This window comes from Chlorella variabilis (genome assembly GCF_000147415.1).
Source record: "Chlorella variabilis unplaced genomic scaffold CHLNCscaffold_22, whole genome shotgun sequence".
In the NCBI taxonomy this organism is placed as follows: Eukaryota; Viridiplantae; Chlorophyta; class Trebouxiophyceae; order Chlorellales; family Chlorellaceae; genus Chlorella; species Chlorella variabilis.
Genome location: NW_005435066.1, coordinates 487,968 through 501,609, shown reverse-complemented (window position 1 = coordinate 501,609; position 13,642 = coordinate 487,968). Strand labels below are relative to the sequence as shown.

Genomic DNA, 13,642 nt, shown 5'->3' with positions numbered 1-13,642 from the left:
CCTCAGGGGCAGCAGCTGGGCGAGGCTGGATGGCGTGGCGCTGCCCCTGAGCTGCAGGAGCAGGCGCCACAGCGGCGCAAGCGCCTCCTGCCGCAGCAGAGCGCACAGGCTCTGCTCTCGGATGGCGCAGAACCTCGCAAAGTTCTTTGAATCGTGCACATGAGCAATTGGCAGCGCCAGCACGGCCGCCAGGTAGAGCAGCAGAGTGCACTCCGGTCGCCTGCAGCGCAGCGCACACGACACGGTCAGCGCTCGCAGGCAAACCCTGCTGAGCAGAGCACAAGTGATACAAGGGACAAGTTGAGTGATCGCAGACGAAGCAGGATGTGCAGCCAACAGGAACGCAATGAAAACTTGCAACGAAGCGGCGGCGGCCGCCCCTCTTGGCTGCAGCACTCGCCGTTGGGTGCGTGCCGCTGCTGCGCCATCTGATGCACCGCGCCAGTCTGCGAAGCAAGGGTGTAGCCCTGCCAGCGCGGTGTGCAGCAGGTCATCCGCTTGAAAGACCGCAGTGGCGGGGTCTGCCAGAATGGCAGCGCCGCGCTGGTCACCGCCGGACAGCGCGCCGTGCAGCTGCAGCGCATGTGAATAGTGGCACGCTGTGCTGTATGCACCAAATGCAGATTCCTCGTCCCAGGTATGTGTTTCGCTGTTCCTCTCCAGAAGGCGCGCCGCAATGGTCGGCAGGGATCTGGACAGCAGGGGAGCTGTTGTCTCGGGCAGCAGCCTGCCGCCGCGAGCAAGGTATCGGCTCAGCACTGCCGCTGAGCCGCCTGCTGCCTCCACCAGCGCACCGCATGTGGTGATGCCGCCGGCCTGGCCATCCGTGTCCGCCGCAGCCACAACGGCCATGCTGTGGTGGATGCTGCTGTGGACCAGGGCTGGCTGTAGAGGCAGCAGTGGGACCAGCCGCACCATCGCCTGGGCTGCAGCAGCAGCGGCGGTCGCCTCCTTATCTGCAAAGACGTGTGGGCTGAAATCGTCCAGAGCCGCCAGGCAGCCCATCCCCTCGCACAAGTCTTGCAGCATCTCATACCATGCGCCAGCCAGGTGGCCCCAGCACATCTGGCCAAAGCTGTCAGCTGCGTCCGCTGCCGCTGCTGCCGCCTCCGACGCCTCTCCCGCTGTACCATTCCTGCCCCGCGCTGCTGCCACCTGAGCTGCCAGCCGGCAAATGGCTGGCAGAAACTGGCCGAGGAGATTTACCACAGGTCTCATGATAAAGCTGGGGATGCGCTCTCCGCACGCCGCTGCAATTGCTGCATCGAGCAGCAGCTGGTGTGCCAGGCCCAATGAGCTGATGCGCAGCCACGCTGCCGCCATGCTCTGGGCACCTTCCAGGCTGGCTGTGACGTCTGCAGTATGATGTAGCAGCTGGATCCCACAAACTGTTTGCTGCCACCATCTCATCTCGCGCCAGCATTTCGCAGACAGCAGCTCGGCTGCAAGCATGCTGGTAGTGCTGGAGTTAGAAAAGCTTTAGTTGCTAGCTGCACAAAAGCGCTGCTTTGCGGGTCGATACTGCTGTGCAGGTGGACACTGCTGAACACAGCCAGCTGCCCTCGCACCAGGGCGCACAGCCCATGCGCAGCCTCCAACTTGAACAGGGTGCACAGTAGATGGGCCGCCGAGGGCGGCATGAGCTGTCCAGCTGCGCCGCAGACCGTAACAGGAGCAGGTGTGTCAGCTGGCTGCACAGGCACCCGCTATGTCTTCGAAGGCAACATGGGCAAAGCTGTCAGCGCAGGAAGGGAAGAAGCACGGGTGCACCTTCAATCAGGTGCATCGTTATCTCTGCTAGGCCAGCGGCAGTCTGCAGCAGGGCTACAGGCTTGAGCTTCGTCCTTCGCAATACAGCCGCCGCGCGTGGCGGCAGGGGCGAGGGGCTCTGCAGCAGCTCGAGCAGCATCTCCAGCGGCTGTGCGCAGGTGTCCAGCGCTTTGTACACAGCGTGCAACAGCGCATCTAACTCCTCCCTGGGAGTGTACAGAAGGTCAGCCATGCCTTTCAGGGCAGGCAGCATCGCCTTCAGCAAGTCTGCGTGGCGCACGTGCGAGAGCGCGCTGCGGATATGTCAAACGTTGGAGCGGGGACGACGGCAGGGCAGGGACTGCGGCAGGCTGGCAACACCTGCGCCTGCCAGCGTTCGCACGCAGTCGTCATCTGATGGGTAGAGCAGGCTGCTCAGCACCAGCAACATCCAGCCGGAAAGGACCGTGCAGATGGCGCATCCACGCGCCAGCTCCTGCACCGCCGCCGCCGCCGCCGCTTGGCCCGTGAAGCGCCCGAGCTCCAGCATGCCCCTGCAGCAAGCGCGGCTGTGGTGTGTATCCCTCTGGGCTGCATGTATGCAGCCCAGTCTGCCAACACACAGCATAGCTTACCTAGCTAGGGTGTCAGCTGGGCAGGGCGGGCCAGGGTGTCTGCTCACCTTTGGACGCCATTTTGCAAGGGAACGCCGGCATCGCGCACTTCTAAGCAGGCTGTGTGGAGCTCATGCGCCAGTTCCCAAGTGCTGTGGGCTCGGGACTCGGGGTTTGCCACTCGGCGTTGGACCCTTGAGATGAGGCGAGGCAGCTGTTCCATTATGGTCGGAGATGCTTCAGATTTGACAGCATCTCTCAACAGGTTCAAAGGGGCGCGCCAGAGGGGCCAGTGGGCGGCGCCCCGCTGGAGGCAATGTGCCCATCATCCCTGCAGCCCCCAAGCCTGCACGCTTCCTTCCATCATCTCTCCCGTCATACTGGCAGCAGGGCCAGTCTCACTCTGGGTTTGCGAGACTCGAAACGCCCAGATGGCGTCGTTCGCTGGTGCAGGCTCCGTCACGCACACCCGTGTTCCAGAATGCACTTCGCAGGGGAGAGGATCGCGGTGGCTGGTCTGGGTTGCGCCGGCGCCTGCAACTCCCCCCCGGCTCCGCTGCCGGGTGGTCTCTGCGGCGGCGGGCAGCGGCGGCATGTCGATGGCCAAGTTTCAGCAGATGATTGCCTCCTCACCCACCCCTGTGCTGGTGGACTTCTTCACGCAGTGGTGCGGCCCCTGCCACCAGCTCAACCGCAACATGAAGGCGAGTGAGCTACAGGAGCGCCCCTGCCGCACCTGCATAGGATATGAAGCTGTTGCCTGTTGACCATCGCCGCACTCGGGCCATGCCTCCTCCGCCCTGCAGGTGATTGAGCCTGTCATGAAGGACCGGGTGAAATTCGAAAAGATCGACACGGAGCAACACCCCGCCGTGTGAGGCGCCGGCGCTGCCTGCCTGCGTTCCAGCCCTCGCTCGGCCTCGCTCCCGCCGGGCTTGCTGCCCGCCCAGCTTTGCCCAGCATTTCCCCCTGCGTTCGCTGCACCAGCCGTCCAGCCCCTGCACGGTGCATGCGTGCAGGGCCGACCACTTCCACATCCACAAGCTGCCCACGCTGGTGCTGTTCAAGGACGGCCAGGCGGTGGATCGCGTGGAGGGGCTCATGTCGGCGCAGGACCTGCAAATGTACCTGCTCAAGCTGCTCAAGTGAGCAGCAGCAGCAGGTGAAGGTGCCCAAGAGCCAGCAGCATCAGCTGGGTGCCAGGAGCCTGCCAGGCGGCGCGACGACGGCAACGTGCCTGCCACCCCTTTGGTCCGCTGGGCGGTTGGGGTTGTGATTCCTGGGTCTCACATTTTTCCACCGTGCGATTTTGACAAGCTGTGTTTCCGTGTGGCTGGCGACAACTCTGTATGTATTGGGAACAACCCTGCGATTCTGTCTGATCTATGTACCTGCTGTTTGTGAGCGATGCCATTTTTTCTAAATTTCTCCACCCCGTTCCTTTCATGTTTTTCAACTCATTCCCCCGTCAGATCACCTGATCAGCACCTCTGCTGTGGTGCTGTGCAATCCTTACTGTTCAACAAGCAGGATTATCTGGGAGGAGTAGGAGAGCAGGAGGAGGGCGGGGGTATGAGCACAGACAGATAGCAAAAAGGGAGAGGAAGCAGCAGCAAAACACAGCACAAAGACGAGTAGGCACCACTGGCAGCCAGGCCGCGGCTCAGCCACCTTGCGCGCTATTTCCGCATCGCTGCCACGGCGATGGCTGCCACGGCGCCCAGGATGGCGGCGCCGGCGCCCACCCCCACCAGCCCATCCTTCACAATCTCTCTGTCGCACGCCTCCAGCAGCCCCTCCGCCTGCCGAAACTCGGGGTGCACCTGAGGGCAGGCAGGCAGGCAGGCAGGCAGGCGGGCGGAGGGTCGACTTGGGGCAGCGAATTCCCGGCACCAGGCTCGCTCCAACTTGACGCAGCCAGACCCAGGAGGCGGCCGCCGGGACTCCCGGCCACACACACACACACAACCCCAGCCTTGCCAAGCACACACAGCCACCACCGCAGCGCACGCCACAGCATCACACGCGCGCGCACCGCAACTGCGCAGACCGCACACATGCCACCAGCGCGTACATGCCATCAGCGCAAGCACCTGCATGAGCCCCTTGAGCGTGCGCCGCGCCTCGATGTACCGCCGCTGCCGGTACTTGCCCACCGCCACCAGGTACAGCAGGTCCCGCTGGTCCAGCCCCGCGCTGTCGGTCAGCGCCTCGGCCAGCTCGATGCCGCGCTGCACCTCGCCGGGCACCTGCGAGTGCACCAGCGCCCACGACAGCCTGCGGGAGGGGAGGCCGCGTGGGGGAGGCCGCAGGGAGGCAGGGCCGGATGGGCAAGCGGGTAGGCAGGCAGGGGTGGCACGCAACTGGGCGCTGCAGCTGCCGGCTTGGACCAACGTTGCTCCTGTTGTTTGTCCGTCTTCAGATGGAGGTGGGACTCACCTAAAGCAGGCATCCAGCGCCTCCTGGCCGCCGTGCTGCGCAGCCTCCTCATACTGCGCAGGCAGGGCACGGCGGCCGTGATTCAAGCAGCTGCCAGCGGGCGTGGAGCGCCAGACAACCAGCTGCAGGGCTGGTCGCAACATCGATCAGGCCAGCACGTGGAGGAGCGCTGCGGCACCGCCGCCGCACCTCTTTCTGGCACTGCTGGATCAGCTCCGGCTCCGTGTATGGCAGGTCCGCCATGTCGCGGTTCACGTCCCGCTTCTTGCCGGGCAGCAGCTTCTTCCAATCCAGTGGCACCTGCGGGCAGGGAGGGCGGGTTGAGGCGGCGGCGGGGCGGTGAAGGCCACGCGGCGCGGTGCCCAGCACGGAGGCTGCCAGGCTGCAGCAGGCTAGCCCAGATCCCTAGGACCTGTGCGGCACCACCAGGGCAGCCACAGAGGCTCTCACTTTGATGAACGGCTCGGGCGCCGTGGCCATGTGCGTCTTCCTCGAGAGGTTTCCGTGAGGTAGTATGGGCTTCGTCACGACAGGAAAGGCGCTCAGAGGGGTCCCAGACAGGGGAAACAGGCAGAGACGGTGGCCAGCACAGCACAGCACCACCCGCCACGCGGCAGGAACTTGAACAGCAGCAGCATTGGGAACATTCGGACATCCTCCCTGATTGTAACCGATTACCGTTTGCAGCGCCGCCTTGTGCGGCTGCGATGCCGGCGCGCCTCGCTCTCTCCTTGCGTTTCCTGGCACTCAGGCAGCACACCGGGCCCGGCACGAGGTGCAGGAATCCTGGCAGACTTCAGATCGCGTGCATGGCCGATCAGGGCATCTCGGCAGCAGTCTGCGTGCACGCAGCGACGGCGGCGGAGCTGGCGGCGGCTCGCCAGACGCTGCAGGAGGCAAGCTGGTCGCTGCGGTTGCCGCCTTGTGTCAGCGCTGCATGCCACGAATGTGTGGTGCATACCAGGAGCATCCTGCCACCTTGTTCCCGCCGCAGGCAGGGCCGCTGGTGGCACAGCGCGGCAGCGCCGACGTGCCAGAGCAGCACTGCACGCTCGCCTACCCCTCGCCCGCCGCCGGCAGCAGCTGCCAGCCTGCCGGCGGCACCTTTGCGGCGCAGCGCTACATGGCGGCGCTGGACACGCGGCTGCTGGGCCGCCTGCTGCTGACCGCCGCCGCCACCGCCTCCACTCAGGTGGTGGTGCAAGAGAATGTGGCTAAGCTGCCAGACGGCCTGGTCTTTGTGGCAGACAAGCAGTATGGCGGCAAGGGTGAGGGCTGGTGTGCTTGCCGCAGCACGGAGATGGCCGCTCCGGCAGCAGCGGGCCTGGCTGCGCCGGCTGCTCCTGCTACCATAGCCGCCTCGCCGCAACGCACGCTGCCTGGCAACGCCCTCTGCCTGGCCCGACCCTCCTGCGGCGCAGGGCGCGGCGGCAACCGCTGGGAGTCGCCCGACGGCTGCCTCATGTTCTCGGCCGCCACGCGGCTGGCCATCCCGGGGCAGCGCCTGCCGTTTGTGCAGTACGTGGTGTCGCTGGCGGTGGTGCACGCGGTACAGGCGGAAGCCGCACGGCGGTTGCAGGCGCGCATTCGCCGGCGCCCGGCAGCATGCACGCCCCTCGCTCCAGGGCTGGCGGCCCTTGCAGCCCGCAGCGCCGCTGTGCTTCGGCTGCCTCCAGCCTGGCCACTGCCGCCGGCCGTGGCCCCGACGCCTCCCCCTCCCCTGCCCCCGCCTTGCTGCCGCAGGGTGGCGCCATCGACGTGCGCATCAAGTGGCCTAACGACGTGTATGCGGGCGGGCTGAAGCTGGGCGGCATCCTGTGCCACTCCTCCTATCGAGACTCCCTCTTCCACATCATCCTGGGCGTGGGCCTCAACCTGAGCAACCGCCAGCCCACCACCTGCGTAGACGCCCTCATCGAGCAGGCCGCCGCGGCGGCGGCGGCGGCACGGGGCGATGCGGCGGCGGCGGCGCCTGGCATTGCTCAGCAGCAGCAGCAGCAGCAGCAGCAGCAGCAGCAGCAGCACCAGCAGGCGCTGGAGCCAGTCAGCCGAGAAGTCCTGCTGGCGGGGATCCTGTCCCGGCTGGAGCCCATGCTGGCGCAGCTGGCGGCAGAGGGCTTTGCGCCTTTCGAGGCCGAGTACTGCCGCCACTGGCTGCACTCGGGCCAGCGGGTACAGCTGGAGGAGGGCGGCCAGCTGACGCCTGTCACCATCCGGGGCCTCAGCCCCAGCGGATACCTTCTGGTGAGGCGGCAGCAGTGCCTGGGGTGGCAGCCGGCACCAGCCGGCACGGAATGTTTTGCCCCGGTCAGCGCCAGCTCCCTCGCGTGTAGCTGCACGCAATGGGCCGAGGTCGTCCGGTTGTTTCGCCTCTTCCCTGTGCTGCTGCAGGCCACTGACGCCGGCGGCGAGCGGTACGAGCTGCACCCCGATGGCAACAGCCTGGACTTCTTTCGGGGGCTGGTGCGCAAGAAGCTGCCGCAGTGAGGCGGCGGCTGCAGAGCTGGAGCGTAGCCTCGAGCTGTGCCCGCCCGCCCGCCTGCCCAGGCACATGTGGGCGATCTGTAACGTTCATCAGTTGGAACCCATCTGAGTCTGGCAATCCAATCGCATCACAAAACGGGGTTCTGGCCAACTGGCCTGCCACCAAGGGTCACTTGGAGTGACATACGGTCGCATGAGGTTACGGGCGCTGACGTGGCCGTCGCCATTGCCAGCTTGTTGATCTGCGCCACTCCCTGGCCTCGTACTGTCTTTCTATCACTGTATACAGGCAATCAGTGCTTCAAAAGCCCAAGCCCAGCCTGTTGGGAGCACGATGGCGGCCACACCCTCGGCCGAATCTCCCGCCCTTCCCACGCTAGTCACCATCGGCGTGTCGCATTTCTGCGAAAAAGCTCGCTGGGTGCGCCGCCAGGCCGCCGCCACCTGCCGCGCCCAGCGGCTGCCGCTCAGCAGCCGCCGCCGTGGCGCCTCAGTCTCCCGCTTGCCAGCCTGCGTGCCTGCCACCCCTCCAGCCCCTGCTGGCCCACTCAATACATCTGGGCCCTTGATGCAGGCCCTGCAACGTTATGGCCTGGCGTATGTGGAGGACACCCACCCTCCTGGCTTCCACCGCCCCGCCGCCAAGCGCGTGGGCGGGCGCCGCGCCACGCCCTGCCTGGGCCTGCCCACCGGCGGCTGCGTGGACGGCTCCGACGCCATCCTGCGCTGGGTGGACGAGCAGCGGGGCGCGGCGGGCAAGCCGGGGCTGCCGCTGTACCCACAAGAGCCCGCCGCCGCAGAGGAGGTCACCCGCCTCTGCCGGGTATGGGCCTGCCTGCCTGCATGCATGCCGGAATGCTTGGGGGCCTGCCTGAATGCTTGGGGGGCCTGCCTGAATGCTTGGGGGCCCTGTGTTGCCCTGGAAGCTGCACCCCTCTTCAAGTAATGCCGCCTGCTCACCCTTGCCTGCTGTCCCGCCTCCCCTCCTGCTGCCAGCTGTTCGACAAGGAGCTGGGCCCTGCGGCACGCGTGTGGGCCTACTCGCACCTGCTGTACACCCGCCAGATTGCCGAGGCGATGGCCTCGCCGCCGGCGCCGTGGGGCGAGCGCCTGGCGATGCGGATGGGCCTGTGGCTGGTCACCCGCAGCCTGATGGCCAGAGTGAGATGCCGCCGCCGCCGCCGGCGAGCCCGGTCATTCCCATGTCCTTGGGGGGTTGTTGTGCTCGCTGGCTGCATGGCGCATCAGCCTCGCGACGGGTGCTGCAGCTGTGTTGCCGTGAGGCAGCATCCCTGCCGCTGCGCTTCCCTGCGTTACCCGCCCACCACTGCTGCTCTGCCGGCGTGCCCGGTGCGTGTGTGCAGGGCCTGGGCATCAACGCAGAAAACGGCGCCGCGGCGTTCGAGGTGGTGCAGCGAGTGTTTGTTGAGGTGGATGCCCTGCTGGCAGACGGCCGCCCCTTCCTGACGGGCCAGCAGTTCACCGCGGCAGACCTGACGTTCGCGGCGCTGGCGGCGCCGGCGGTGGGGCAGGCCTATGCCAATGCGCTAGGGCTCAGCGAGGCGATGCCTGCCGCCATGCGGGAGCAGGTGCGCCCTGCTTGTGTACCCTGGTGGCTGCTGCTGCTGTTCTGCTGATGCGATCTGCGTTACCAGCGTGTGCCGTGACATTGCGGCCGCTGCTTGGGTGCAGGTGGAGGCGCTGCGTGCCACGGCGGCGGGACGCTTGCGCTACGCTTGTGGGAGACGGAGCGGGGCGTGGTGCTGTCGTAGCGGGTTGGGAAGTGCTTGAATATTTGATTCTTTCAGATTGATCTGCTGACTCGTCGATTCATCCAGCGCTGTTTTGAAATCAGCTGCGCGTGTCTCTCACTAGGCGGCGGGAGCAGGCGGCGCTGAGCTGGCCGCGCAGCACAGCAGCACTGTTGATCGATCGCTAGCGACGCCCACTACGACTGCGTGATCTGTGTGGGCAGCGGGCTGTGCCCAAGGCCAGCCTGCTCACGTCGCATCCAGCGAGGCTCCTCGCAGCTCGCCGAGCCCCTGCTGAGACCGCTGTATCAGGCTTCGAGGGTGCTGCGTCGCACTGCTGAGGCGCGATGGCGAACAGGACGGACAAGGAGGCGGCTGCCATCCACGGCACCAACCCGCAGGTGCGCCAGCAGGCTGCGGTGCAGCGTTCTGGCACGACCAGGCCCGCCTCCAAGGCGCCGCGCCGCGCCATCGGCCCTGATGTGGTGCTGCCGCCGCCCCGCCGCCACTGGCGGCAACCCGCTGCTCCTGCGCTTCCCTTGCTGCAGAACCTGATCGAGTACATCAGCCGGCAGAAGATCTATGACAGCATCTATTGGAAGCAGGAGTGCTTTGGGCTGTCGGCGGAGCGGCTGGTGGACAAGGCCGTGGAGATCACAGAGGTGAGTGGGGCTCCGCAGAGGGCCGTAATAAATCCGCTGCGTCTGTTGCTGCCTGGTTTTGCGCGCTGCCGAGGTGCCTGTGCGTCCGTGCCTGCTGGGGTGTTCACGGCGCGGGGCCGCGGCTCGCTGGCAGGAGAGCAGGCCGCCGGCCGGCCGACCCTCGCCTCGTCCCCTCGGCTCTGGCGCGCACAGGTGGGCGGCATGCAGGGCGAGCCGCAGAAGCCCACCCACTTCATCTGCCTCATCCTCAAGATGCTCCAGATCCAGCCCGACAAGGACATCGTGGTGGAGTTCATCAAGAACGACGACTTCAAGTACCTGCGCCTGCTGGGTGCGCCGCGCTGCGCTGCGCCGCGCTGCGCTGCGCCGTGCTGACGGGGCGGAGGGCAGCGCGGGCAACCTGGCCGCGCCCGTGCGGTGCGCTGCCAGCCCAGGGGGCACTGGTGGATGTGCTGCCATGCGAGGGTGGTGTTTCCAAGGGTGGTAAATGCCGAGGGTGGTGTCAAGCGCCGCCGCCCCGCTGCCCTGCGTGCCGCGCAGGCGCCTTCTACATGCGGCTGGTGGGGCGCCCCCTGGACGTCTACCAGTACCTGGAGCCGCTGTACAACGACTACCGCAAGGTGGGGAGGCGGTACGACGGGCGGTACAAGGGCGGCGGCGGTATCGGAGCGGAGGCACACCGGCGGCTGCGCCCCGGTGGCCCTCCCACTCCCCTTCAGCGCACGCAGCAGGCCCTGTGCCCCGCCGCTGCCGCTGCCGGTGCCGCCAGGCATCTCAGCACCTCCGCCTGCTGCTTGCATATGTCTGTGTGTGTGCAGGTGCGCATCCGCAACTTCCAGGGCAGGCAGGAGCTAGGGCACGTGGATGAGGTGAGGGCCGCCGCCGCGGCGCCTTCTCCTGCCCTTGTTCCCTGCCGGCGAGCCACAGCGGGCGCGGCAGCCTGCCCGCTTTCCTCCTCGCGCATCTCGTTCGGGCCTCTGGCCGCCCATCCCTGCGCTCGCGCCCCACCCGTGCGCCCCCTCGCAACCCCTGCCGCTGCCGACCCCCGACCCTCTCTCCCTCCCTCCCTTGCCCCTGCCCTTCCTCCTGCCCCCTTCCCCACCCCTCCTGCACCCGTCTGCTGCATTGAAGCAATTTAACATCAATGGTATTGGTTCCTCCTGCCCTGCCCCCACCCCTCCTGCACCCACCCCTCCTGCACCCACCCCTCCTGCAGCTCATCGACGCCATGCTGCACAAGGACCGGTTGTTTGGCATCGCGCTGCCGCGCCTGCCCGCGCGCACGACGCTGGAGGGGGCGGGCCAGCTGGAGCCGCGCATCTCGGTGCTGGATGAAGAATTTGATGAGGCGGCGCTGGAGGTGGGTGTGGGTGTGGGTGTGGGTGGTGGTCGCTGGGTGTGTGTGTGTGGGTGGGTGGGTGTGGGTGTGTGGGTGTGGGTGGGTGGGTGTGGGTGGGTGGTGGTCGCTGGGTGTGGGTGTGGCAGTGGCTGTGTGTTGCTTGGTTGCCGAGGGGCGTGATGAGGCGGCGCCGGAGGTGGGTATACCTTGGCTGTTGCAGTGCATGCTTTGTGTGGGTGTGGCGGTGGCTGGGTGTGTGTGTGGCTGCCAAGGAATGTGATGAGGGCGTTTGTGTGTGAGTGTGTGGTTGTCATGTGTTGTGTGTGTGCGCCCGTGGCTTGGCCATGCCTGCAATGCCGGCGCGGCGTGCTGCTTCGCCCAATGCCGGCCCGGCGAAGCGTTCGGCCCGACTGATGACTCGCTACTGTGCTTGTCCCCGCCGCCCGCGCCGTGCCTGCCTGCTTGCAGGAGCAGCAGGAGGAGCAGGCGGCGGCGCTGCAGCAGGCGGCGGCGGCCGCGGCGGCGGCGGAGCAGCAGGAGCAGCAGGAGCAGCAGCAGGCGCAGGGGGAGGAGGGAGAGGTGCGGGAGGAGGGCGACGGCGCCGAGCGGCGGCGGGAACGGGAGAAGTGGCAGCTGTCCAAAGAGGAGAAGCGGCGGCGGGAGCGGGAGCTGGGCCGCAGCGGCAGCCGCAGCAGGAGCAGGAGCAGGGAGCGGCGGGGCGGGCGGGATGAGCGGAGGGACGAGCGGCGCCGCCCCTCCCGCAGCAGGAGCAGGGACGGCAGGGATCGGAGGGATGATAGGGACCGGAGGGACGGGCGGCGAGCCCGCAGCCGCAGCGGCGACCGGCGGCGGCGCTCGCGCAGCCGCAGCCGGGATCGGCGGGACACCAGGCGGGACGATCGGCGGTACCGCAGCCGCAGCCGCGACCGGCACGATGAGCGGGGCAGGCGGGATGACAGGCGGGACAGGTGCGTGTGGAAGTAGTGCTGCAGCGCCTGTTCAGCTTGCTGGAGGCTGCTGCTGCTGCTCTGCTGCTGTTTTTAGTGCTTTGCTGGCTGGCTGCTGTGTAAGTGAACCTGCGCTACCTGCCTGGCACCTGACCCGCCTGCCTGCCTGCCTGCCTGCAGAGACGACCGCCGCGACCGCGACAGAGACGAGCGGCGGGAGCGGGAGCGCGGCGACCGGCGGCGCGGGCGCAGCCCCAGCCCGGAGCGCGAGCGCGGCCGCAGCGACAAGAAGCCGCGTGCGGCGGACAAGGAGGGCGGCGGGGACGAGATTGCGCAGGCCAACGCACTGCGGGCCAGCCTGGGCCTGAAGCCTCTCAAGTAGAGCCGGCGGGCTGGCTGGCTGGCTGGCTGGCTGGCGTTGGGGGGTTGGGCCACCTGCGCCGCCCCTTCCAAACCGAGGCTTGCTTGCTGTTCTGTTGGCGTCTTGGCTGTGTCTGAAAAGTTGAGCAGTGCTGTTTTCTCACACACTATGGGTCAACCCAGGCTGCTGCTGTGCGTGGTTGTTCAACGGGGGGTGCATGCAGAGCGGGCGAGGCGAGCAAGCACATGACTAGCTGTCCGTCAGGGAGGCGAGGGGGCACTCGTGCCGCGCCGCGCCAGGAGGAGACTGTCCGGCGCATCACTGCTGCTTGGCCTGCAGACCGCGGCCCTCCTCCTTCAGCGTCTCGCTCCCCATCTGTAGCAGCAGCAGCAGGGTAGGACTGAGCTCTGTTTCTGAAGATGAGATCGAGCCACCAACCAAGGCAGGGCCCGGCCCGCGCACCTTCGCCCCCGCCGCCTCCACGCTGCGCCCCGCCGCCGCGCCGGCCCGGCTGGCCACGTCTCCCACGTTCTTTGCCTGACTGCATGGTGCAGGGGCGGGAAGGGGAAGGGATGAGTGGTTGAAGAGGTGGGAAGCTGGGCTCAGGCAGAGAGGACCTTCGGCCTTGGACAGCGGCGCGGCGTCCCCCGGCAGAACCCCAAGCCCAGCAGGCACGCCCCAGGCCTGCACGTGCCTACGAGAGTAAAAGTAGTAGGCCAGGCCCACGGCCGCCGCCCCAGCCGCCAGCTTCTGGTTCTGCGTCAGGCCGCCGCCGCCGCGTGGCGTCGTGCCCTGCATGGTTGACTGGTTGTAGCTCAAGTTTCCACACTGTGTGTTCTCTGCACCGCTGCCTGTAAGCTGCTAGCTGCACCGCCGCAGCGTGGCGCCCGTGCTTTCTTCAATGGCTGGCGGCGCCTGCTGGTGAGAGACAGGCAGGAGCGAGGGGTGAGCCAGCTGCACCTCAGGACACTGCCTGGGTGCTCGGCTACCTGCTGCTGCTGACTAGCCTAGTCAACCCGGCCGCGGTGGCGCCATGACTGACGTCTCCAAGTACCTCAGGCAGCCCCAGCCTGTTTGAGCTGTGGGGAGGGTGGAGGGTGCACTGTGTGGTAACATGAAGGGAACCTCAGACAGCAGACAGCGGCAGCGAGGGCAAGGCAGGAACGGGAAGAAGCGAGAGAAGCAAGGCAGGAGACTGATCGAAGCAAAGAGAAAAACAAGGCAGCTGCTAGGCCACTGCAGGCAGCCACACATCGGGGAATGCTGGCGTGTATGGCTGTGTGCGTCAGAGGCGAG

General features: G+C 67.1%; 5 protein-coding genes across 5 annotated transcripts; 4 read left to right on the top strand and 1 right to left on the bottom strand.

Moving 5' to 3' along the window:
- Positions 1–2,962: 2,962 nt before the first annotated feature.
- CHLNCDRAFT_26868 (hypothetical protein) lies at positions 2,963–3,512 on the top strand (the record flags this gene model as incomplete). Its single annotated transcript, XM_005844550.1, has 4 exons — positions 2,963–3,071; positions 3,117–3,118; positions 3,170–3,237; positions 3,383–3,512. The coding sequence occupies 4 exons, from the start codon at positions 2,963–2,965 to the stop codon at positions 3,510–3,512; spliced, it is 309 nt and encodes a 102-aa protein (XP_005844612.1).
- A 530-nt stretch (positions 3,513–4,042) lies between these two features.
- On the bottom strand, positions 4,043–5,282 carry CHLNCDRAFT_138900 (hypothetical protein; the record flags this gene model as incomplete). Its single annotated transcript, XM_005844455.1, has 5 exons — positions 4,043–4,186; positions 4,457–4,640; positions 4,803–4,855; positions 4,992–5,102; positions 5,253–5,282. 5 exons carry the CDS (start codon positions 5,280–5,282, stop codon positions 4,043–4,045), a joined length of 522 nt encoding a protein of 173 aa, XP_005844517.1.
- Positions 5,283–5,748: 466 nt separating this feature from the next.
- CHLNCDRAFT_26827 (hypothetical protein) lies at positions 5,749–7,289 on the top strand (the record flags this gene model as incomplete). The annotated part of the gene is made up of 5 exons (XM_005844549.1): positions 5,749–6,070; positions 6,224–6,351; positions 6,546–6,704; positions 6,816–7,046; positions 7,194–7,289. The coding sequence occupies 5 exons, from the start codon at positions 5,749–5,751 to the stop codon at positions 7,287–7,289; spliced, it is 936 nt and encodes a 311-aa protein (XP_005844611.1).
- A 331-nt stretch (positions 7,290–7,620) lies between these two features.
- CHLNCDRAFT_138898 (hypothetical protein) lies at positions 7,621–9,058 on the top strand (the record flags this gene model as incomplete). The annotated part of the gene is made up of 5 exons (XM_005844548.1): positions 7,621–7,707; positions 7,861–8,109; positions 8,283–8,447; positions 8,651–8,875; positions 9,032–9,058. The coding sequence occupies 5 exons, from the start codon at positions 7,621–7,623 to the stop codon at positions 9,056–9,058; spliced, it is 753 nt and encodes a 250-aa protein (XP_005844610.1).
- Positions 9,059–9,384: 326 nt separating this feature from the next.
- On the top strand, positions 9,385–12,022 carry CHLNCDRAFT_49093 (hypothetical protein; the record flags this gene model as incomplete). Its single annotated transcript, XM_005844547.1, has 7 exons — positions 9,385–9,438; positions 9,586–9,699; positions 9,892–10,030; positions 10,240–10,319; positions 10,518–10,568; positions 10,916–11,059; positions 11,507–12,022. The coding sequence occupies 7 exons, from the start codon at positions 9,385–9,387 to the stop codon at positions 12,020–12,022; spliced, it is 1,098 nt and encodes a 365-aa protein (XP_005844609.1).
- Positions 12,023–13,642: the final 1,620 nt, after the last annotated feature.